The following is a 25,126-nucleotide window of genomic DNA, read 5'->3' on the forward strand; positions in this document are numbered from 1 at the left end:
ACCCCTCTACCCCTCTCTAGTCCCCCCCCCCCCCCCCCCCACATTTAGCCCGTCCCATCTCGTCTCACTTATTCACGCCACTCCCCCACTCCCAGTAACCTCAACACTCACGTGATTAGACGTGACGTCATCCCGCCCTGTCACGTGTCAAGTTCCGTGCTATTAATAGCTGGACGCCCAAGACGAGGTAACTCAATAGCGCTGAATTTGCGAGTCTAATTGTTTTCCCTTTGATTGTGTGGCACATCCATTCAAATGGGCGTAACCCCTCCCCCTTACTTACACCCTCCTCTGCCCTCAAACCCTCCCCTCCCTCCCTACGTTATCCCATCAACAACTGGAACAGCACAGAGCACATGATGCTGGGATACAGACCCACCCTCACAGACCCCCTCACAGACCCCCCTCACAGACCCACCCTCACAGACCCCCCCTCACAGACCCCCTCACAGACCCGTCCCACTCTCACAGACCCACCCTCACAGACCCCCTCACAGACCCCCCTCACAGACCCACCCTCACAGATCCACCCTCACAGACCCACCCTCACAGACCCACCCTCACAGACCCACCCTCACAGGACCCCCTCACAGAGCCACCCTCACAGACCCCTCACAGACCCACCCTCACAGACCCCCTCACAGAGCCACCCTCACAGACCCCTCACAGACCCACCCTCACAGACCCCCTTCACAGAGACCCCCTCACAGAGCCACCCTCACAGACCCCTCACAGGACCCACCCTCACAGACCCGTCCACTCTCACAGACCCCACCCTCACAGAGCCACCCTCACAGACCCCCTCACAGACCCACCCTCACAGACCCACCCTCACAGACCCCTCACAGACCCCCTCACAGAGCCACCCTCACAGACCCCTCACAGACCCACCCTCACAGACCCACCCTCACAGACCCCTCACAGACCCACCCTCACAGACCCCCTCACAGACCCCCCCTCACAGACCCCCTCACAGACCCGTCCACTCTCACAGACCCACCCTCACAGAGCCACCCTCACAGACCCCCTCACAGACCCACCCTCACAGACCCACCCTCACAGACCCCTCACAGACCCCCTCACAGACCCACCCTCACAGACCCACCCCTCACAGACCCACCCTCACAGGACCCACCCTCACAGACCCCTCACAGACCCCCTCACAGAGCCACCCTCACAGACCCCTCACAGACCCACCCTCACAGACCCCACCCTCACAGACCCCTCACAGACCCACCCTCACCAGACCCCCTCACAGACCCCCCCTCACAGACCCCCTCACAGACCCGTCCACTCTCACAGACCCACCCTCACAGAGCCACCCTCACTAGACCCCCTCACAGACCCCCTCACAGACCCACCCTCACAGACCCACCCTCACAGACCCACCCTCACAGACCCACCCTCACAGACCCACCTCCACAGACCCACCCTCCACAGACCCCACCCTCACAGACCCACCCTCACAGACCCATCCACCCTCACAGACCCCCTCACAGAACCCAAACGCACACACACACAAACACACATACATACACATACACACACACCCTGCATGTAAACGAGAGAATGAATGCCAGACGAGGGCTTGACCTGGCCAGGCTTTAGAGATTCTGGTTCCCATGGATCAAGTTGCTATCGTCCTCTCATCATCCTCCATGCCCTAGACACATGGGCAGATGAAGTAGAGTTCATCTGTTTTACTGACATCGTACTAGACTTTCCTGGGTGGAAAGGGGGGGGGGGGGGGCGGATACTGGTAAAAGTATATTCTATATAAATTCTATATCGTTAGGGGTTGGCAGTGGGAGAGCTGTAGACATTTTTTAATGTCCTCCCTACCTCCAGTTTTGGTTTATCCTTTTCTCTCTCTAGAGTCAAGATGGCGATTATTGCCATTGTATCGATACTTGTATTCGCCGTCGTGTACCAAACACCCCACTACATGGCCTACAAGTACGATTACCTCGGGAGAAATAACACCGGTCCCAAAAAAACTTTCCATAGGTGAGTGGTTGTTTGTATGTGGTCAGTTTGTATGTGGTCAGTTTCTATGTGTTTGGTTGTCTGTATGTGGTCAGTTTGTATGTGTGTGGTTGTTTGTATGTGGTCAGTTTGTATGTGTGTGGTTGTCTGTATGTGGTCAGTTTGTATGTGTGTGGTTGTATGTGGTCAGTTTGTATGTGTATCAGTCCACCCATCATTCCGTTGAACCCACCGATTGATCCATCTATATTTAACTGACCTATGATCCTGGCTGAGCAGGACAGAGTTCGGGACCTTGACCTTCTACAACAGTGTCTACAACCGCTGGCTGAACCTGACGGTCAACTTCCTGCTGCCCTTTGCTGCTCTCGTCACGCTCAACGGTCTGCTGGTCAAAGTCCTCAACCGTGACAAGAAGGATTTGTCCCTCATCCAGGTAACATTTGTCCCTCATCCAGGTAACATTTGTCCCTCATCCAGGTAACATTTCTCCCTCATCCAGGTAACATTTGTCCCTCATCCAGGTAACATTTCTCCCTCATCCAGGTAACATTTGTCCCTCATCCAGGTAACATTTGTCCCTCATCCAGGTAACATTTGTCCCTCATCCAGGTAACATTTGTCCCTCATCCAGGTAACATTTCTCCCTCATCCAGGTAACATTTCTCCCTCATCCAGGTAACATTTGTCCCTCATCCAGGTAACATTTCTCCCTCATCCAGGTAACATTTCTCATCATCCAGGTAACATTTCTCCCTCATCCAGGTAACATTTGTCATCATCCAGGTAACATTTCTCCCTCATCCAGGTAACATTTCTCCCTCATCCAGGTAACATTTGTCCCTCATCCAGGTAACATTTGTCCCTCATCCAGGTAACATTTGTCCTTCATCCTGGTAACATTTGTCCATCATCCAGGTAGATCCACTGAACAGACTCGATAATACCAAAGTTAGGCCCCGTGTCTGTAGTTTTAGATCCACTGAACAGACTCGATAATACCAAAGTTATGCCCCATGTCTGTAGTTTTAGATCTACTGAACAGACTCGATAATACCAAAGTTAGGCCCCATGTCTGTAGTTTTAGATCCACTGAACAGACTCGATAATACCAAAGTTAGGCCCCATGTCTGTAGTTTTAGATCTACTGAACAGACTCGATAATACCAAAGTTAGGCCCCATGTCTGTAGTTTTAGATCTACTGAACAGACTCGATAATACCAAAGTTAGTCCCCATCTCTGTAGTTTTAGATCCACTGAACAGACTCGATAATACGAAATTGGATCCCTTTTATTTGAACGGATCATCTCGTTTTACTGTAGGCCATTTCTAATTTGTCGACCAAAACCAAAGCCAAATCTGACCAACCGGAGGAGCGGATACTGATTAGAAACTTGTTTTACATGCAGGATGGGATATTTGTTATTCCATGTGGAATCCTGTTGACTAGAATGTATGACCTTAATTTAGGGGCGATGTTAGTTTAATTTTTAAAACAAGTTACAACAGATTAATGCTAATAGGTTAAGCTAATCGTGGAATAAAGCTAATCCTGGATTAAAGCTAATCATGGGATAAAGCTAATCGTGGAATAAAGCTAATCGTGTTTTTGTTGTTTGTTTATTCGTAAATTTGGTCTAAAATGTAGATCTGTAGGTGAGGTAGAGGATGTGTAGGTGAGGTAGATGATATGTAGGTGAGGTAGAGGATGTGTAGGTGAGGTAGATGATACGTAGGTGAGGTAGATGATATGTAGGTGAGGTAGATGATATGTAGGTGAGGTAGATGATATGTAGGTGAGGTAGATGATATGTAGGTGAGGTAGATGATATGTAGGTGAGGTAGATGATATGTAGGTGAGGTAGATGATATGTAGGTGAGGTAGATGATATGTAGGTGAGGTAAATGATATGTAGGTGAGGTAGATGATCTGTAGGTGAGGTAGATATGTAGGTGAGGTAGATGATATGTAGGTGAGGTAGATGATCTGTAGGTGAGGTAGATGATCTGTAGGTGAGGTAGATGATCTGTAGGTGAGGTAGATATGTAGGTGGGGTAGATGATATGTAGGTGAGGTAGATGATATGTAGGTGGTCAGCGATAAAGTTTCATCAACAGCGTGAGGGTCAATGATACAAATAAAAGTAGATAACCGAAATTTTATTTAGTTAAGAATCGCTGTTATGAAAGTTTCAAATGCAGGGAAATTTAGAAATTATTTTTCCCTTTAAGGCTACATTTCTATTTATTTACATCAATCCGATATTAGGACGCGAATTTTCACTTTAATAAGACAAGCGTGGCTAACTACTTTATTTATTTATTCATTCATTATATTATTAATTTATTAATTAATTAATTTATTTATTTATTTATTTATTTATTAATTTATTTATTCATTAATTTATTCATTAATTTATTCATTTATTTATTCATTTATTCATCTATTTATTTTATTTATTTATTTATTTATTCATTAATTAGTCCATTAATTTATTCATTTATTTATTTATTCATTAATTTATTCATTAATTTATTCATTAATTTATTCATTTATTTATTCATTAATTTATTAATTAATTTATTTATTCATTTATTCATTTAATTATTATTTTAATTAATTAATTAATTAATTAATTAATTAATTAATTAACTAAGTAATTAATTAATTAATTTATTTATTTATTTATTCATTTATTTATTCATCTATTTATTTATTTATTTATTTATTCATTTATCCATTCATTTATTCATTCATTTATTCATTTATTTATTCATTTATTAATTTATTAATTTATTCAATAACGGTACCCAAAGCAGGCAAGGTTGTGGATGTTATTAATATAAACGCCACATTTTACTGAAAACTTTCCGGTAAATATTTTTAATAAACTTCCGCTTTTAAAATCTACGTGACCTAGTTATCCATGTTTATTTACATATGAAATGAGAAAACGAAAATATTTCTTCGACTTTTTAAAATATTTTGTTTAGTTACCCCGAGCAGCCGATACGTCAGCCTCATAAAAACCATACCTAAAGATTTAATAACCCCATTTCTTTTAAAAACACCACTCACCATTTCTTTAACAACACCACTCACCGTTTCTTTAAAAACACCACTCACCGTTTCTTTTAACAACACCATCTACGAAGAGCTGAAGATGTTGACAACTGCGGTCTTTCCCTGACTACACAGCACTGGGCACACAATAAATGGCATAGCATAAATTACCCAGAATAAATTCCTCATCTTTATTCTAGTTGCAGCAAAGAGGCTCGCTGTAATGAATGGGTTAATTACCAAGAGATAAAATAACGACTTTTCCAGTATGAATGGTGATGGCTTGATAATGGTAGTTTCGTGCTGTGAGAGATTGCTGGTCACATGAGAAAGTTACCCTTAATCATACTACCATTTTACCACACTCTACCCTCAGCCTCTACCACACTGACACTACCCACTACCACACTGACGCTACCCACTACCACACTGACACTACCCACTACCACACTGACACTACCCACTACAACACTGACACTACCACACTACCACTACCACACTACCACTACCCACCACCACACTGCCACTACCCACCACCACACTACCACTACCCACTACCACACTGCCACTACCCACCACCACACTGCCACTACCCACCACCACACTGCCACTACCCACCACCACACTGCCACTACCCACTACCACACTGCCACTACCCACCACCACACTGCCACTACCCAAACCCACACTGACACTACCCACACCCACACTGCCACTACCCACCACCACACTGCCACTACCCACTACCACACTGCCACCACCCACCACCACACTGACACTACCCACACCCACACAGCCACTACCCACCACCACACTGCCACTACCCAAACCCACACTGCCACTACCCACCACCACACTGACACTACCCACCACCACACTGACACTACCCACACCCACACTACCCACTACCACACTGCCACCACCCACCACCACACTGCCACTACCCACCACCACACTGCCACTACCCACCACCACACTGCCACTACCCACCACCACACTGCCACTACCCACCACCACACTGCCACTACCCACCACCACACTGCCACTACCCACTACCACACTGCCACTATCCTCTACCCCCAGCTCCCCTCCCCCACCCAGAGACGGAGCTACCAGGAGCACCGACTGACCTTGATGGTCATCAGCATGACGGCCATCTTCTTCCTGTGTGAGCTCATCGAGGTCACGTCCTTCATCCTGACCGTGGGCATGGACAACTTTGGTCAGACAAACCGGGACGTCAACAGGTACACACTGGCACCTGACATCTGGCTTATTTGTCAGACCTGATCAGATGGCATTTAGATGACATGTTGTGTACGGTGGAGCATGTGTCTTAAATAATTGTATGACGGATTAGCTGTCATCCCAGTGGAAATGGATTATTACATGTGAAATGATAATCCTATAGTTTTTTGTTGTTGACAAATTATCTGCCCTTGTTTGTTAACATATTATCTGCCCTTGTTTGTTAACATATTATCTGCCCTTGTTTGTTAACATATTATCTGCCCTTGTTTATTGACAGATTATCGTCCCTTATCTGTTAAAAGATGACCTTGTTTGTTGCCAGATTCTCCGCTCTTGTTTATTAACAGATTATCTGCCCATGTCTGTTAAAAGATGACCTTGTCTGTCGCCAGATTATCTGCCCCTGTCTGTTAAAAGATGACCTTGTCTGTCGCCAGATTATCTGCCCCTGTCTGTTAAAAGATGACCTTGTCTGTCGCCAGATTATCTGCCCCTGTCTGTTAAAAGATGACCTTGTCTGTCGCCAGATTATCTGCCCCTGTCTGTTAAAAGATGACCTTGTCTGTTGCCAGATTCTCCGCCCTAGCCGACCTGATCGTGCTGACCAACTCGGCCATCAACTTCCTCATCTACTGCGTGACGGGCCGGAAGTTCCGTGACACGTTCCGGCTCTTGTTCTGGAAGCTTCTCCACACCAGCCGCATGGCGTCCCCCAAGCTGGTCGTCAGGCGGGGTAAGTCCGACTCCAAAACCAGCCACACTTCCGGCTGTCAGACTTCCGGCTGTCAGACTTCCGGCTGCGCCAAAAAAAATTCTACCGAGCTGAGCGTCTCTAGCAGCTTGAAGAGCACAAAGACAAGCACGCTCAGCGAGGACAGTGCCAGCAGACCGGTCAAACGTGAGGACAGTGCCGGCAGACCGGTCAAACGTGAGGACAGTGCCGGCAGACCGGTCAAACGCGAGGACAGTGCCGGCAGACCGGTCAAACGTGAGGACAGTGCCGGTAGACCGGTCAAACGTGAGGACAGTGCCGGCAGACCGGTCAAACGTGAGGACAGTGCCGGCAGACCGGTCAAACGTGAGGACAGTGCCGGCAGACCGGTCAAACGTGAGGACAGTGCCGGCAGACAGACGTATGATGAAGAGAGACTTGCCAGGCGCGGCGACCTTTAACCCTTGCAGCACCGTGTCAGGAACACGTTTTGACCAACACTTGAGGCTTAAAGCCACGTGACGTCATCCTTCTGTGGCGCCACCTAATGGACAAGTCGGACACAGCCGTGCGAGTGGAGCCAGGTGGCCGAGTGGTCAGTGAGCACCAGCCTCCTGGTTCCTAGCATAAGTTCGGGTCTTTTTATAATCAAGGGTTTTTAAATACACGTTGGCCCTTCGTGTGTTGTTTTTAAAAAGTACGGCAATATTTGTCAACTTTGTAACGGGTAAATTTGACATATTTAAAATCTATTTGTCAACTTTGTATTGGGTAAATTTAACGTATTTAAAATCTATTTGTAAACTTTGTATGAGGTAAATTTAACATATTTTAACTCCTTCAACTTTGCATTTGTTTACCTTGTGCATTGTTTGTTATTCCAAATCTCGGGTCCTTAGAGCAGATAGTTTCTGTGCCATTAGCATACAGTGGAATGATGTGGACAGCACTATGCCCACCCTACGTTAGCCAGGTACCCACATTAGCATACAGTGGAATGGTGTGGACAGCACTATGCCCACCCTACGTTAGCCAGGTACTCACATTAGCATACAGTGGAATGGTGTGGACAGCACTATGCCCACCCTACGTTAGCCAGGTACCCAACAACACTGATCGCAAAGAGCTACAAACCAAAAACGGATCTGAATTCGAGAGTTTGGAAATGAAAATGTGTGTAATCACTAGCAGACAGACTGCCCATCAATCTGAATCACACATCAGCCAGAACTTCGCCTCACCCCTCCCCCACCCCTCCCCCACCAGAATTTCGGGAATGAAAACTGAAAACAGCTTCTAAGGTTTAAAATCACGAATTACCACTCAGTATATTAGGCTTTACAGTACCTATAATTAAACTAATTAGCACTCAGTATATTAGACTAATTAGCAAATTTTTTAAAAAGGTGTTAGATTGCACCCAGTCAGTGAAAACAATAATGTTTAGTTTGTGTTACTTTAATTAAAAAACTTTGATGCAGATGTAATCTTATTTATAAGTGTCTGGTGTTTTTTTGTTCAATGTAGACTTATGAGAATTAAACGTGGGCTAGACATTTGACGGATTCATTAAAAATATCTAGAAACTTGTCTTTGGTTGTGCATTTCATGTGTCACAATACAAACAAATGGCCTCATCCACCTTGGCCATTGCACCATTGGCCACAAACCACCTTGGCCATTGCCATACTAACCACAAACCACTTTGGCCACTGCATTATTGGCCACAAACCACCTTGTGTGCTTGAAATATTTTATCCCTACAACAATGTGTGCTTGAAATATTTTATCCCTACAACAATGTGTGCTTGAAATATTTTATCCCTACAACAATGTGTGCTTGAAATATTTTATCCCTACAACAATGTGTGCTTAAAATATTTTATCCCTACAACAATGTGTGCTTAAAATATTTTATCCCTACAACAATGTGTGCTTGAAATAGTTTATCCCTACAACAATGTGTGCTTGAAATAGTTTATCCCTACAACAATGTGTGCTTGAAATATTTTATCCCTACAACAATGTGTGCTTGAAATATTTTATCCCTACAACAATGTGTGCTTGAAATATTTTTATGTCAACCAAATGAGCAACTTATTCCATTTTATCTCAACCACATGAGGTAACTGAATCCACCCAATGCCAACCACATGAGGTAACTGAATCCACCCAATGCCAACCACATGAGGTAACTGAATCCACCCAATGCCAACCACATGAGATAACTGAATCCACCCAATGCCAACCACATGAGGTAACTGAATCCACCCAATGCCAACCACATGAGGTAACTGAATCCACCCAATGCCAACCACATGAGGTAACTGAATCCACCCAATGCCAACCACATGAGGTAACTGAATCCACCAATAACATTCCACCTATAATGAAAGGTGTTATGCCTTATAATCCACAATCAAGGATTAACTTCTGGAATCTACTGCAAACAGAGCTGCAGGTAATAATGGATCTAGTGGTTCACGGAGCTGGTGAAATAGAGTCATGCTGTTTCTGTGGTTAAACATGTCACCCCCCGCCCCCTTACTGTGATATAAGAATGGACGAGAAAGTTTTGGGAAGATCACTCCCGATTTATTTCTACTGTAAAGATTTTTTCACACGGATGAAGATATAGCATTTTAATTTTAATTTTTTGCTGTTGATTTTTACCACACAATATGTAGGCCCTACAGGAAGACTTCAATATTAATTTTAAAAAATAACAAATCATGTGGACAGTGTTTATTATTTTTAGGCATCTCTACGGCGGCAAGGACAACGCACCCTTTGTTACACGCCCACCATCCCCCCCCCCCTCGCGGTCAAAATAGAAATAAGTGTTGAGTTAAAATAGTAAATATATTGGCCATATGTTATCAATTCTTATAATGTCCACACACCCACCCCCAACACTGCAAGATTAAAATATCCCTCACCAAGACAAATATTTGAAAGAAACCCAGCACGTTAACTCATAAAGCATCATCTTTGTTCGTTAAAATATCTAGCACTGAGTAAGGCTGTGTACCGATCCAAACAAGTACCGCTTCAGAGGCATAACGACCTATTCTGGCGCCTAGGACGAAATATCCGTTTTTCGCCCCCCCCCCCCCCGTTTGTATATAGCTATTCAAGTGGTCGAAAAAGCGCCCGACCCCCCCCCCCCCAACCCACTTTTTACCAGTCGTTACTATCCTGTAACAAATATTTATTTATTTTTGGTGTCAAATAATTGATGTGGAAAACAGTCCAGTCTGTAGAGCTATTTTCTTAACCTTTGACTGTAAAACTTAGTAACACTCTATTTTCTTAACCTTTGACTGTAAAGCTTAGTAGCACTCTATTTTCTTAACATTTGACTGTAAAGCTTAGTAGCACTATATTTTCTTAACCTTTGACTGTAAAGCTTAGTAACACTCTATTTTCTTAACCTTTGACTGTAAAGCTTAGTAGCACTATATTTTCTTAACCTTTGACTGTAAAGCTTAGTAGCACTCTATTTTCTTAACTTTTGACTGTAAAACTTAGTAGCACTCTATTTTCTTAACCTTTGACTGCGTATAATTTATTAATGCAGCTCAGAATGAGCTTTCTATTTTTTTTTCTACCCCGTTTGGCGCTCCTATAAAGTCTGCGGCCGCACCACCCGTCCTTCCCTAGCTACGCCACTGACCCGTTGATAGCAAACACGTTTTTGAATGATGCAGCAAGCGATTAAATTATTCCCTGAAGAAGTACAAAAATATAGGGATAAAAGGTCTAATAAATTCATTCAAAATACGTGCTGTAGCTTATATTTTACTTGTATTGAAATAATTAAGAGAGTTTGCAGTGTTTCTTCCAGACTTTTTTCTCGGGTGGTGCATTTGATATTTTGATATGGGGGTGGGGGGGGGGGGGTGGAGGATCAACATTTTCCGGGGGCGGGGTGTGATAGATTGGAATCACTGACTAGAAGCCACATTGGTTGTTAACAGTAGTTTATTCACACCATGAGGAAAGAGAGAGAGAGGGCGGAAGTGGCGAGACACTTATATACATAACATGTAAGGGACATCACTCAAGATAACAATATAAATATAATACTAATACAGAAGAGTGAGTTCCCTTGACTTCACAAATCCCAATATGTTACACGGGGGGATGGACCAGATGCGTAGCGACCCTTCCCGGCGCCCGGGGACGAACTTTCGATTTGCAGCCCCCCCCCCTCAAACTTTCAATTTGCACCCCCCTCAAACTTTCGATTACTTTTTCCAACACATTTTGGCGCCCCCTAAAGTCGGCGCCCGCCCCCCCCCCCCCCCCCCCCCCCCCATCTGTAGTGGACACTGGTAAAAGTTTGTGTTTCCTATATAAATTCCATTTCGTTCCCCGAAGAGATGCCTGGAAGAAACTCTGGTACAGTAGACAATTTAGTATTTGAGCCTCGTGTTGCTTTAGACTTACGACTGCCAAACATGGATATTCTTACAATTTTTAGAGCTGAATTAAGTCGAAGCAATGCTGGTTTTTTTTTTAAATCTAGATCCTCTAGATCTAAAACCTAGATCTATCTGGTTATTATTACTTTTTTTGGTTACTAGTTAAACCAAATGAAAGGAATTTTTTTCTAAACACACTTGCCATTTAAACAATGCACCATAAGTTATGAATCTGTTTATCATTATCATTATAAAAACACATTGATTTTATTTAGTTTTAATAATTCCAGATGTAGAGGAATTACTTTACCTTTTCGAATTGTAACTGAGCTTAAAAAAATGACAACAATCACAAATGTGATTTTAATAAAATAACCCAAAATTCTATTTTAAGACAACGATTCTTCAATTTCATTTTAATATTAAATCTAGTAGATCTAGATCTCTAGATCCTTATTGAGATTTTTCTTCATGTAATTATGAATCTTTATTATATGTGAAATATGGCTAAGAGATAACCGAACATGACTGGGAATCATTTATTTTATAAAGTGTAAGACCGTAAGAGTAAACAGTCTAGTGGTAGGAATCAAACAGTGCAATACTAGATCTAGTAGTTTTTTTTTTACCTATAGACTTCTATATGGAATATTTATCTGGCAACCTAATCGAGAATCAAGGAAGATGTTAGAAAAATATTATATTATAACTTTGTAGCCTAGCTTTTTTTCTTTTTAGTCTTTTAAATTATCCTAGGAGTCTAAATTTCATCGTTGTCTGTTTTTCTGCCGTATTTTTTTCTTTAAATAATATTACTTTCAATAGCCATAAGCATTCATAAAATTAATCTTTAGTCAAATGCTCCGCCCTGAATTTAAAATTTTTGAAAGTGAGGCCGAGAAGCAGACGACAGACTATGGGCAGATCTAGATCTGTAGATCATTCTAAGATCTAGATTTAGACTCTCGATCTAGATTTTCTAGATCTAAACTCTAGATAGATCTAGATCTAGAATCTCTAGTAGTACCAGATCTAAGATATTAATATTAATATTTGGTAATCTATCGTTTTGGGTACGTAAAATCGCCCGCGGCTAGTATTAATGTACGAAAACGTTACCTCATTGTCAAGGCTGTAATAGAAGTATATTGTGATATGTTTGTGTCAAATATTATAGATAAATGAATAATAAACCTAAATAAATGGCTAAATATATCAATATAGGCCCGAAATTAACTTTAAACAGCAGTGTCTGCAAGCAAGATTTGCTATATAAACAGCAGCCATTTGTAAAATAGAGTGTCTTCCGCCTGAATCTTGCGCTATAAGTCTATAAAAATAAAACTTTAACAAGATTGCTGCTATAGTAAATGAGCATGGTTGCATCTGTTGGAAACATCGCTGGTGTTCATTTATTACTGAAAAGTTTTAATTCAATTGTTTAGAAACAGGTACATAAATGAAACAAGGAAACATTTTTGTATTTTTCAAAACATAAATGCGCCTCAAAATGTGAAATAATTATTAAAATGTAAGGAGTCACCTGTTTTTCACATTACTAGTCGCGGGCGATTTTACGTACCTAAAACGATAGATTACCTAATATTTGTATTACTTTTTTGAGATCTAGATCTAGAGTCGTAGGCTTACATTTAACATTACAATTAATCTACATCTAACTAGATCTAGTCATACATGATTAAATTGATTAATCATTGATTATCCACTCAAGATATTTTAATATTGAATAGGCCTAAACCTATACTTATTAACTAGATCTATTATTAATTACTAGATCTATTATTCAATACGAGCTGACCAGCGAGGCCGTGACGAAGCATACGCCGCTATCTAGTTGTTTTTTATTTTCTACATACCAACAATTCATAATTTGTGAATTCGACACTACCCCCACCCCCTTGCCTCTCCACTCACACCCCCACCCCACAGAAGATCAATCACAGAGTTCCTTTACAGCTCATCAATAATTGTCTTATGAAAGTGAAAATTTAGGTTATAACATCGTCTTGATGAAAATAAATATAAAAACAGATTTTGTCTATGTCAATAACAATAATGATTGAACCCAACTCATCAAACTTATCTGCCTCTATTTTAACCACATAAACAGCGCTAAACTTTAATTCTAATAATTTAATGCTACAGAATACCTACTAATATTAAATATAACTAGTAAGTAGTAAGTAATAGACACATGCAATTAATGTATTTAATTTGCAAGTTGTGGTCTTTACATTGCCAATTAGGTGCCTATAATTTAGTATAATAAGTTAATATTACCACATTATATATCATTATGTGTCTATCCAAGGATCAAACCCTACTATTAAATTCATAGGACTAAATAATGTGCATACGTAACATGGTTGGTCTAGATTCTAGATAGGGCCTAACATAAATAAAATGGGACATTTTAAAAACCTATTTGCACTCATCGACCCTTGGTAAAACTAATTTGATTTAAATCATAAGTCTACTCATCAGATAAGTAGGCCTACAAATATTACTTAAATTTCAGCAATTTTTTTATCAGTAGAGAGAATAAGCAGTGCTAAAATAATTTAAATGTTGTCTATTAATTTATGGAGTAACAACCGCAACATTTCAATATATTTTATCTGTTTTTAACAAGCATTTTTTGTATTTTAAATTTCAGACTTCTTCTCTGGTGGAGTTAAGAATAGATGTTTCACTAGAAAAGTGCATAATGGATGATCTGAATGTTGGACGTGTGAAGGAACCAGACAATTGAAAACTACACTGCATTGCTGCTTGTGCTGCAGGCTGGGTGTTTGTTGAAAGACTGCGACCCCTGGTCTGTTCAGTACTATTTGCAATGTCATTTTAGCTTCAGGCACCTACACAAGAGCTGATCGCTTGGAGTTTCTGTTCTTGTCAGTTTTTCCATCTTTATTTACTAATTACAGGGCTTTTATTTTTTCTACTTTCATATTTACATTTGAAAAAATAATGTTTTTTTCATCTTTACTTTAAAACTTCCTTCTTGGTTAGTAGTTAGGGTGTTATCTCTATCTTCCTACTGAGACTTCTGCCTTTTAAAGTGAAAACTTCAAAGATCCAACCAATACCAAATGAGAAGGTTGGAATTTGAGGGAGCCACTTGTGGCAGAATGGACAACTTTTAAGTGTTGTGTGTAGCACCACTAGATTGTGTCAGTTTGTAAAACACTTTGAGCCCTGTGTTGTGTTGAGGCTCTCTACATGACTTGATCTTGAGAGATTTTGTGTATTCAGTCATGAGTGGTCCAGATTTGTCTGAGGATTGGTTGATGGCTGACACTGTGGAGAGTAGCGAGGACCCTGAGATGAGGGAGGTGGAGGATGACGAGGGCAGCAATAACGAGGGAGATTATGGAGACCCTGGTGAGGAGCATGAGTTTGAGATCATCGACCAGGTGGACAGCGAGGAGGACGGGGGCACTGAGAGACAGGTGAATGGGATAGGGAGGAAGCAGCTGGATGATAACTACAGCAGCAGCTCTGAAGATCTAGATGACTCAGAGCTTCATGCTATGCTTGAGAAAGGAATTGATAAGGATTCCATTAAGAAAATAGATGAAAATGATGACGGAAGACCAATTATCAAGCACAAAATTGTATTAAATGGTTTGTTTTTCTTTTGTAAAAGTTGTTTATTGTAAATCTGACTTCAAATTAGTTTACAATGTTTTGGAATTTTTAAAATAGACTGTTTCAACTGTTTGTTAAAATTGATGTTACCTATTTTCAAATTATACTTGTATTATTGCCAATACTTAGAAATTCTATTTTCCTAGAATTGGAGTCTGACCCTTTTGATATTCTGCCTGAGGGCTGGGTGTGGGTGACACACAACTGCGGGATGCCTGTCTACCTACACAAGGAGACACGAGTATGTACAATGGCAAGACCTTACTCTCTGGGATCAGCAAGTGCTAGGGTATGTGCTTTAAGCTATATAATCAACACATGTTTTGTCTTGGATTTGTGCTTGTATATAATCATGGATTTTATGCTGGCCTTGACCCTTGTATATAATCATACATTTTATGCTGGTATCTACAATATACTTGTTCATAAGTCATTCATTTTTTTAATCAGTTTTTTTTCTAATCACTACAATGACCTACTTTTAAAATCACAATAGGGACAGGATCTGTGTCAGTGACTGCCTATACCTCTCCCCACATTATTTTGATAATTTTTATTTTTAACTTCTAGTAATGTCTCAAACAGTCAAGTTTTTGACTTGTCTTTCTTTGTAGACCCATGACATTCCTATATCTGCCATTCCATGTCTACAATACAGAAAGCAGCTGGATAAGTTAACAGTGACAACTGAAGGTACAGAGAACTTACTTTAATAGATTGTTGGGGCTGTGATGGGCCTAGCACCTTTGGGTTACTTGGGTACTTAGTTGTGTGCATATGTAGTATATGTAGAGACCATGGCTCAAGTTAACTCTGAATTTTGTGTATTGTACTGTAAACGGCTACTCAACAGTCCTCTTGTATTTGTTTGGACCTGTGTGACATAAATGAGCCTATCACTTGTAACAGGTCCAGAAACTGGTGCCAAGAGAGAGGAGTCTGTTGTGGTGTGTGAGGAGCCAGCCCAGTCCTATGTCCCCAGCTCTGACGGCAAGTCACCTGCTAAAGTCTGGGTGGTAGCAGAAGAATCGTCCAGTTTCAAGAAAATATCTGCCCCTGGATCACTGGATGCGCTACACACAGGGATAGAGACAGGGATTAAACTAAAGCCAGATGAATCTGTCTGCCTGTCTCCCACTGGACAGAACATTGCTGTCAGTTTGGACACATCGTGCTTTGACCAGAGTTCTAGCCCAACTGACACTGTGATAACTTCTATGCAGGTCTCAGATGGGGTTTCCCCTCCTGGACATGCAAACAAGAGTGCTTGCCCCTACTCCCATGATGCCTTAACTAACCAACAGACATGGCTGAAACCTAGGGTTGGATTGGATAGCAGTGATGCTACTGTAGACATGACAGATCTCTCCCACTCAGCTGAAGCAAGTAAACCTTCAGGTCTTGAGGCTGTGGCAGACACAATGCTGGGGGGAGAGGCCAACCATGTTAGTAGGTTGGTCAGGGAGGAGTCTGCCAGTAATGGGGGGGGAGAGGCCAACCATGTTAGTAGGTTGGTCAGCGAGGAATCTGCCAGTAATGTGGGGGGAGAGGCCAACCATGTTAGTAGGTTGGTCAGCGAGGAATCTGCCAGTAATGTGGGGGGAGAGGCCAACCATGTTAGTAAGTTGGTCAGCGAGGAATCTGCCAGTAATGCTGAGCCCTCCGAGCTGGTTACTAGTGGCAGCAATTCTCTGGCCACCATTAAGCGTAAAATTGACTCCTTGAGAAAGAAGCATGGAGGAAAGCAAAGAAAGCTGGACACAGCATCTGGCTGGCCTACAGATAATAACATTGCAGTCACTGCTGTGGAGAATGAGAATAGTTATACAGGTCAGTCACAGATTTTTCTTATCTTAAAAACTGGTACAGCAATCCATAAATAAAACATTAAATATGAACACAAGGCTTTGGACCAGGAGCAATAACTCATTGAAATAATTTTGGGGTAAGCCCCTACATTTCAACTGTCTGACTGCACCCAGCTTTTCTTAAAATATAAATAAAATAGGTCTGTGTTGTTAGGAATAGCATTCAAGGAATATCAAAGGCATAAAAAACTTTAATTTTTACAGTTTTTTCAATTTGTTTTCCATTCTACTAAAAGAAAAATTAAAAATATTGTCGTAACTACTTTTAAATGTGGGGATGCGTGGCATGGTGATAGTGACTGCTAACCAGAAAGTGTAGCTCAAATCCAGGGTTAAGTCAGTAGAACATCACCCAGCTCTGGTTGGTATCTAACTCACGTTAGTGAAAGTAAAGACGCCTGGGCATAGTGCTGACAAAGTCATAGAAACAGGTGAACTCTACTTGGTTTGCCCATTGGACTATCAGGTTTAAAATCCGGAACTTTATTATTTGCAAATGTTCATTCATGGTCTACTTGATGTAACAAGAAAATCAATTGATGTGTGTTTCAGCCTCTCAGAACACAACAGCCAATGAGAAACTGAAAGCCCACGCTGCTGAAGTCAAGATCAAGTCAGCTGAGGAGAGAGCTAAGGAGTCCTTATTAGGTAGAGATCTGGACATTTTCTGCTTGCATATTTTATCTGGCTTGTTTTCACAACAGTAGAAGAAAAACTCTTTTAATTCAAATAATTTGTCCCTATATGGCACTTGAATGCAGCTATTATAAACATTGACACATTTAAATAAAATATTTGTTAATCCCACTCCCCAATATTTTCACTAGATAGCACCACAATCCACTCTTACTGCCAGAAACTGTTCCAGTTCAAGACACTGGAAGTAAAGAAATACAGGTCAGTTGGCTTTTTGGATCAGCTGGTGGTGGGGGCATAATTTATCTGTGCTGTTTCTACTTGTGTGTAACAAATTTGTTCGAATTTGACATGTAAAAACATTAGTTTGAAGTTGATGTGTAAAAACATTAGTTTTGAGGTTGATGTGTAAAAAAATTAGTTTAAAGTTGATGTGTAAAAACATTAGTTTAAAGTTGATGTGTAAAAACATTAGTTTGAACTTGACAGGTCCTGGAAAGAGAGAAGGAAACACTTGAGTGAGAGAAGTAAACGCAGTCGACCAGAATTGGTAATTTTGAACACACTTGTTTTTAATCTTAAAAGGGTGCTAATATTTAGTTTCTCTCAAACATACATTGTTTACTGGTACTTCTTTTGTCAAGTGTGTTAGTCATCTACTAATTTCAACAGTAGAAGTTTTTTAAAATTCTTGTTCCTGAAGGAAAACTTCAACAATTTTTTCCAGCCACCATCTACCAAGCTAATCACCTGTCCAATCCCAAGTAATTTAAAAGTTGATGGGGGAGGTGAGAATGTGAAGAAGAAAGGTGAGTCTAGTTTGGTTTGCCATCTCTTGAGCTAGTTGACTCCCTTTGCACAAGTAGCGTCTAGTAGTTGTCCCCCTGGTCTCACTGAACTATGTCATACACAACCATTTGTGCATTGTTCTTTTAGCTGCTTATATACACTTTAGCAATGTACTCTTTCTGAAACCCCAAATCTTGGTACCTCCCAACCACCTTACCCCCAACACCCATACTACAAATACCTGACCAAATTAAAAAAAACATTTTTCTATTGAGTTGTGAAAAGAGCAGAGTAAATGTCAAAATCTGCTTCTTTGTACACTTTTCTTCCTTAGGTAAAATAACGAATGATGATGCTCACTATTATTTTATTACTTAATTTCTTCAGATTTTTAATTTTACAAACCTATCTGGGTAGTCTGAAAAGTTTGTGACCTAACTATTGCTTGAAATCCATCTCTCCCTAACCTTCTTTTAGATCTTGGCACTTCCCTCAGCAATACTGCCACCTCATCAACCCAACCATATAGCATCTCTCTCCTTTAACATTTTTTTACAATGGTGCCACCTCATCAACCCAACCATATAGCATCTCTCTACATTTTTTTACAATGGTGCTAGCTCATCAACCCAACCATATAGCATCTCTCTCCATTAACATTTTTTTACAATGGTGCTAGCGATATCATCAATGTAAGTTCTCAGAGCACAAGTTCAGGGAAGAAAAAAAAGTCATTCAGGTTGGCTGAACCAACAGTTTTGCCTTTATTGGGGCTGTTTCTCAATTCTGTATTGTATTTTCTAGAGCAGCATGGTGAATCTGGTTTAATGTACAGTAATTCATCAAAGTCTGATTTATTGTTTAGAAACTGTGCCAACAAAGTAGTACATATTCACACTTTGTTTTGGTCTGGAGTGATCAAGCCTAGCATGCAATCAGAGTCCTTAAAAATATTCCCATTGTGTTAAAGTTTACATAGGCTCATTGCCATTCAACAATACATATTCAGTAAGAACAAGAGCAAGGTATTTGTTTTTTTCCCCCCATTTTCACCAAAACACTAACAGATGACTAAAACAACAGTGAAACAATAATTTCTCGTCCAAATGGTGAATATTGTGGATTGTTGTCACACATGCTTCAGGTTTTGTTGACATGTGCTGACATCTTCATGTTAAGGTGGCAAACTTTTCAGACCGCCCTGATAATTATACATTATCTCCCTTAACTATGTTGAATTTATATTTGGAAAGTAGCACACAGAAATTTTAACGCAACAGTATGAATCCAGATTCACTACTGATGTTTGGAAAAGATAATAAATCTATACTATGCGTTGTTTGTATGGATAAAGATTAATGAATAAAACATTACATATATTTCTTATTGCTTTATTTATGGCAGAATTTATACTGAATCCAACCGGCAAATCCTATCTGTGCATCCTCCATGAATATATGCAAAGAACTTTAAAAATACAACCAGTGTATGCTTTTAAGGAGCTAGGTTAGTATAATATCATTGTTTAGAAAATGTTTTGTTTATTAATAGGGTTTCACTTTTACACAAGCTTCAGTAAACAGATATAAATTTTTCTTATGTGTGCCATTGTTTTCCTCACATCTATCTAATGTCACATATCACCAGTAGTATGGATGTTAAACATACATTATATAATGTCACATATCACCAGTAGTATGGATGTTAAACATACATTATCTAATGTCACACGTCGCCAGTAGTATGGATGTTAAACATACATTATCTAATGTCACACATCACCATTAGGCTGAGATATTGCTGAAGATACTGATCTCATAGTCTCGGAACAGAGAGAGAGAGGTGTGCACATGGGCTTTTCAGATAGCATGTGGTCAGTTTGAAGAAATTGACCAGTTGTATTCATTAATAAAGTAATGTTGAAAACTTTCAGGAACATGTAATTTCTTGTATCAATAAAGCAACTAAGTAAGATAAAGGCAGCTTAAAGATTTTCTCAATGATCTATGTTCCACTTCACTTGAGCTCTTTGTCTATTTAATAAAAGTACTTGTCTTAACCTTATTGTACAGCAGTAGCTTTTCTATTTACTGCAGGGCTTATGATTTACTACTTTATTTATTTAAAAAATGTGAACATTTTCTAGAAAATTCCAAGACACCTTATGGCGCTACAGTTAAGATCAACAACATAGAGTATGGTACTGGATACGCTTCATCTAAAAAGGTGGCCAAACAAGAAGCAGGTTAGTTTAACTATTAGCATTTCATCCTGTAGCTCCTATATTTTATATTTTACATAATTAAATGCCTAGAATATAGTGGGGGTGTTGGGGTTTTGCAATTGATGGTCTATGTTGATTAATTTAAATTGCTATACTTGCCCCAATAACACTTTCAGCCAAGGAGACACTGAAGGTTTTGATTCCTGATCTATGTTGATTAATTTAAATTGCTATACTTGCCCCAATAACACTTTCAGCCAAGGAGACACTGAAGGTTTTGATTCCTGATCTATGTTCATAAATTTAAATTGCTATACTTGCCCCAATAACACTTTCAGCCAAGGAGACACTGAAGGTTTTGATTCCTGATCTATGTTGATTAATTTAAATTGCTATACTTGCCCCAATAACACTTTCAGCCAAGGAGACACTGAAGGTTTTGATTCCTGATCTATGTTGATTAATTTAAATTGCTATACTTGCCCCAATAACACTTTCAGCCAAGGAGACACTGAAGGTTTTGATTCCTGATCTATGTTGATTAATTTAAATTGCTATACTTGCCCCAATAACACTTTCAGCCAAGGAGACACTGAAGGTTTTGATTCCTGATCTATGTTCATAAATTTAAATTGCTATACTTGCCCCAATAACACTTTCAGCCAAGGAGACACTGAAGGTTTTGATTCCTGATCTATTTAAGAAGATTACAGACCAAGAGATCAAGCGCAATATATCTGATCTCTCTGTGAGTATTTTTACTTGACACATTTCTGGAATCTTAATTCAGAGTTCCCAAGTAATTATTCATTTAGATTGATGCTAAGTGTTACTTTAAGGGATGATGTGGTAGAATGGTAGTGTTATTTAGATTGATGGGGTCGGCGTGGTCGAGTCGGTAAAGCTCATGGTTGCTAAACCGAAAAGTCTCGAGTTCGAACCCTCGGGCAGATGAGGCTCGTTAGCTGGGGACAGCCACTCTTCTAGGAGAGACAACTCCAAAATTAAACAACTGCTGCCTTGTAGTTTGTTCTTGGTTGGACAAAGGCTATGGAAGCAAATCCAAAAAGAAAAGCAGGCTGAAATCGGAGTCAATGGCCTCAATGGCGCATAACCAGTTGACACGTAACGCTTAATTGTGTTGGAGGCGTGGTCGAGTCGGCAAAAAGCTCATGGTTGATAAATTCGAACAAAAGTCTCGAGTTCAAACCCACTGGCAGATAAATCTCGATCCCCGTCAACACTAATAATTAAGAACAAAGAAGAAGAAGAAGAATTTAGATTGATGCTAAGTGTTACTTTAAGGGATGATGTGATAGAATGGTAGTGTTTAACAGTTAACCCAAAAGTCTCCAGTTCGGATCCTGGGCTCTAGTCAGCATAGTTTCTCTGACTCCACCCAGCTCTGATGGGTATCTGACTTGCGTAAGGGAAAGTAAAGGTGGCTGGTCAGAGTGCTCACCACACTATCCCTTCGTATGCCCAGGTAATTGAAACAGGTAAACTCTACTACACCTGCCACATGGACCGCAAGTCTTTTATGTGTTCTTAACTAAGATTGACTTTAACCTTCACTAAACAGTTTCTTATTCAGAGATCTAAAAACTGATGGCATTTCTTTCTGTTAGCAAAGTTTGAGAACAAATGTACTTCATTGGCCCAAGGCAACCATCACATTTCTACCCTTTTTTTTTGTTACAGTTTTTTGATGAGGTGAAAGTGACAGATCCTCGAGTAAATGAATTAGGAAACAAAGTCGGCCAACCCAGCCCATACCAGCTGTTGTTGGAGTGCCTTAGAAGGTAATATTTTTTACTTTATCTAAACTTGAGATGTTAATGATAATACTAAATTGTCTCTTTATTATAATGCAGACAAAATCAAAGATTATGGTTTATAAGCTCCACAAGGAGCAAGGAGTATTAAGTCAAATTCTTTTTAAAATAATAACAGTGTATTTGAAAGGGTAATAAATATCTCAATATTTACCATGTTGAAATATCCTTAGTGCTATATGCCATTTGTCTATTGGGAATGGATTTTTTATGCAGTTGGGCAGGTATGTGTTAAAGGTAAAAACTGTTTTTACCAGCTCATCAGTTGGTATATTTTCACCTGTATCAAATAAGTGTCTGTTTAGTTGTATAAGTATATATTTATTAGTAAGGTAGGGATATACATTGAGCAACTTTCCTCCTGTAGGAACTTTGGGATGGGCAAGACAAACTGTGATGTCAGCACCAAACCCCTGAAAAACCAGAAATGTGAATTCACCATCAATGTTGGCAAACATTCAGCCACAGTAAGTTGGACTAAGTTTCTATTCAATTAGTGAGGATAATGTGGACAGACATTAGTTTGGTGGGATATTGTAAGGATAATGTGGACAGACATTAGTTTGGTGGGATATTGTAAGGATAATGTGGACAGACATAGTTTGGTGGGATATTGTAAGGATAATGTGGACAGACATTAGTTTGGTGGGATATTGTAAGGATAACGTGAACAGACATTAGTTTGGGATATTATAAGGATAATGTGGACAGACATTAGTTTGGTGGGATATTGTAAGGATATTGTGGCCATTGAACAGGTTGTGGCTAAAAACAAAAGAGAAGGGAAGCAACTGGCTGCTCAAGCCATCCTTGCCAAGCTCCACCCTCATGTACCCAGCTGGGGCTCCTTGCTGCGTCTGTATGGCACCAGTGTAGAGAAGCCTGTTCAAAAGGTGAGCTATATCTTTGTGTGTTGCGTCTAGTGCCAACTTGTGTGTGTGTGAATAGCGTCTAGTGTCAACTTGTGTGTGTGTGAGTAGCATCTATTGCCAACTTGTGTGTGTGTGTGTGAGTAGAGTCTAGTTCTAACTCCTGTTTTACCTTGCAGCCTGAAGAGGTGAATGATGTCAAAAGCCATGCTCCAAATCACTCAGTACTAGAGAGCTTGCGTGATGAAATGAAAAAGTTACACAGGCAGAAGGTAAAGTTATCTTTCTAAAATCCCTGTTTTTACCTTGCTGTTTAGATAATTATGGAAATTGTCAACTTAACAAGTTTTCCAGAATGACTTCACTCTAAGTTGCCAATGTTTGTATTTGATCAGGAGGCAATACAGTCCAAAGGGAAAATGATCATCTCAAGTAAAGACTTACCAAGTAAAATGAGTGGTGTGGACCTTTAGCTGTGTCCCGGTGTGGACCTTTAGCTGTGTCCCGCTTGAACTTCTGGTCTTTTCACACATTTATTGCATTGAACAGAGATACCTAGAGTCAACATTTTTTTTTACCTTGTCTATTTTCTACTTTAGCCTGCTTAATATTTTTTTCAAGTTTGTAATAATAATACAGGTTGATGTCATTATATTGTATATAGTTGTTAATGAAATGAATATCTTGGATTATTTCTATACAGATACTGAATACTTTATTTAACAAAGTTGGATGGTCTAAGTTAACCTGGCTAACTTTATATCAAGTTGTATTTAAAATGTTATTTTTGCTGTCATTTTACTTGTCAGTTGGCCATTACAACATATTTATAAGTGTGAATTTCTAGAAAATCTTTATTTATGCACTAGTTGTTTCATGTTTTTAGATGGTGACCACTGCACCAGTTGGTGGGGGTGACCACTGCATCAGTTGGTGGGGGTGACCACTGCACCGGTTGGTTTCTAACTGGGGGTGACCACTGCATCAGTTGGTTTCTAACTGGGGGTGACCACTCTTCTAACTGGGGGTGACCACTGCATCAGTTGGTTTCTAACTGGGGGTGACCACTCTTCTAACTGGGGGTGACCACTGCACCAGTTGGTTTCTAACTGGGGGTGACCACTGCATCAGTTGGTTTCTAACTGGGGGTGACCACTGCATCAGTTGGTTTCTAACTGGGGGTGACCACTGCATCAGTTGGTTTCTAACTGGGGGTGACCACTGCACCAGTTGGTTTCTAACTGGGGGTGACCACTGCACCAGTTGGTGGGGGTGACCACTGCACCAGTTGGTGGGGGTGACCACTGCATCAGTTGGTTTCTAACTGGGGGTGACCACTGCATCAGTTGGTGGGGGTGACCACTGCACCGGTTGGTTTCTAACTGGGGGTGACCACTGCATCAGTTGGTTTCTAACTGGGGGTGACCACTGCATCAGTTGGTTCTAACTGGGGGTGACCACTGCATCAGTTGGTTTCTAACTGGGGGTGACCACTGCACCAGTTGGTTTCTAACTGGGGGTGACCACTGCACCAGTTGGTTTCTAACTGGGGGTGACCACTGCATCAGTTGGTGGGGGTGACCACTGCATCAGTTGGTTTCTAACTGGGGGTGACCACTGCATCAGTTGGTGGGGGTGACCACTGCATCAGTTGGTAATACTGTGTATAGAGTTTTATCACTGATTGTGTTTGTTTATTCAACATTTTTAAGCTAGATAACCTAATGGAAAATTTACATTGCTGCTGTATACACTAAAAATCTGTTTACTACATGAATGAAATTTTTGAAT

At 40.5% G+C, this 25,126-nt stretch overlaps 2 protein-coding genes across 3 annotated transcripts; both read left to right on the forward strand.

The window, feature by feature from the left end:
* The first annotated feature begins 1,882 nt into the window (after positions 1 to 1,882).
* On the forward strand, positions 1,883 to 7,476 carry LOC131950033 (sex peptide receptor-related protein 2-like). Its single transcript, XM_059312048.1, has 4 exons — positions 1,883 to 2,007; positions 2,266 to 2,422; positions 6,136 to 6,299; positions 6,876 to 7,476. The coding sequence occupies exons 1-4, from the start codon at positions 1,883 to 1,885 to the stop codon at positions 7,474 to 7,476; spliced, it is 1,047 nt and encodes a 348-aa protein (XP_059168031.1).
* A 4,251-nt stretch (positions 7,477 to 11,727) lies between these two features.
* Positions 11,728 to 24,571, forward strand: LOC131950028 (microprocessor complex subunit DGCR8). 2 transcript variants are annotated; one of them, XM_059312041.1, is made up of 17 exons: positions 11,728 to 11,915; positions 14,120 to 15,090; positions 15,261 to 15,403; positions 15,729 to 15,807; positions 16,024 to 16,944; positions 17,535 to 17,630; positions 17,810 to 17,879; positions 18,108 to 18,168; positions 18,346 to 18,427; positions 19,812 to 19,913; positions 20,554 to 20,652; positions 21,294 to 21,379; positions 22,333 to 22,433; positions 22,834 to 22,933; positions 23,225 to 23,359; positions 23,515 to 23,607; positions 23,731 to 24,571. In XM_059312041.1, the coding sequence occupies exons 2-17, from the start codon at positions 14,721 to 14,723 to the stop codon at positions 23,806 to 23,808; spliced, it is 2,616 nt and encodes an 871-aa protein (XP_059168024.1). In that variant the 5' UTR covers positions 11,728 to 11,915; positions 14,120 to 14,720; the 3' UTR covers positions 23,809 to 24,571. The 2 variants fall into 2 exon arrangements, with proteins under 2 accessions (XP_059168024.1, XP_059168025.1); XM_059312042.1 differs by lacking the exon at positions 11,728 to 11,915 and adding an exon at positions 12,100 to 12,128.
* Positions 24,572 to 25,126: the final 555 nt, after the last annotated feature.

The sequence above is a fragment of the Physella acuta genome, unplaced genomic scaffold (assembly GCF_028476545.2).
Source record: "Physella acuta isolate Inbredline_101_S28 unplaced genomic scaffold, ASM2847654v3 ptg000728l, whole genome shotgun sequence".
NCBI lineage: Eukaryota > Metazoa > Mollusca > Gastropoda > Physidae > Physella > Physella acuta.

Bases quoted from the DNA above. Each gene is read 5' to 3' on its own strand.
- LOC131950033 (XM_059312048.1), top strand. From the start codon at position 1,883: ATGGCGATTATTGCCATTGTATCGATACTTGTATTCGCCGTCGTGTAC. The intron at 2,008-2,265 runs GTGAGTGGTTGT...CTGGCTGAGCAG, and splicing joins CCCAAAAAAACTTTCCATAG to GACAGAGTTCGGGACCTTGA. The intron at 6,300-6,875 runs GTACACACTGGC...GTCTGTTGCCAG, and splicing joins ACAAACCGGGACGTCAACAG to ATTCTCCGCCCTAGCCGACC.
- LOC131950028 (XM_059312041.1), top strand. From the start codon at position 14,721: ATGAGTGGTCCAGATTTGTCTGAGGATTGGTTGATGGCTGACACTGTG. The intron at 17,880-18,107 runs GTCAGTTGGCTT...TGAACTTGACAG, and splicing joins CTGGAAGTAAAGAAATACAG to GTCCTGGAAAGAGAGAAGGA. The intron at 18,169-18,345 runs GTAATTTTGAAC...AATTTTTTCCAG, and splicing joins AACGCAGTCGACCAGAATTG to CCACCATCTACCAAGCTAAT.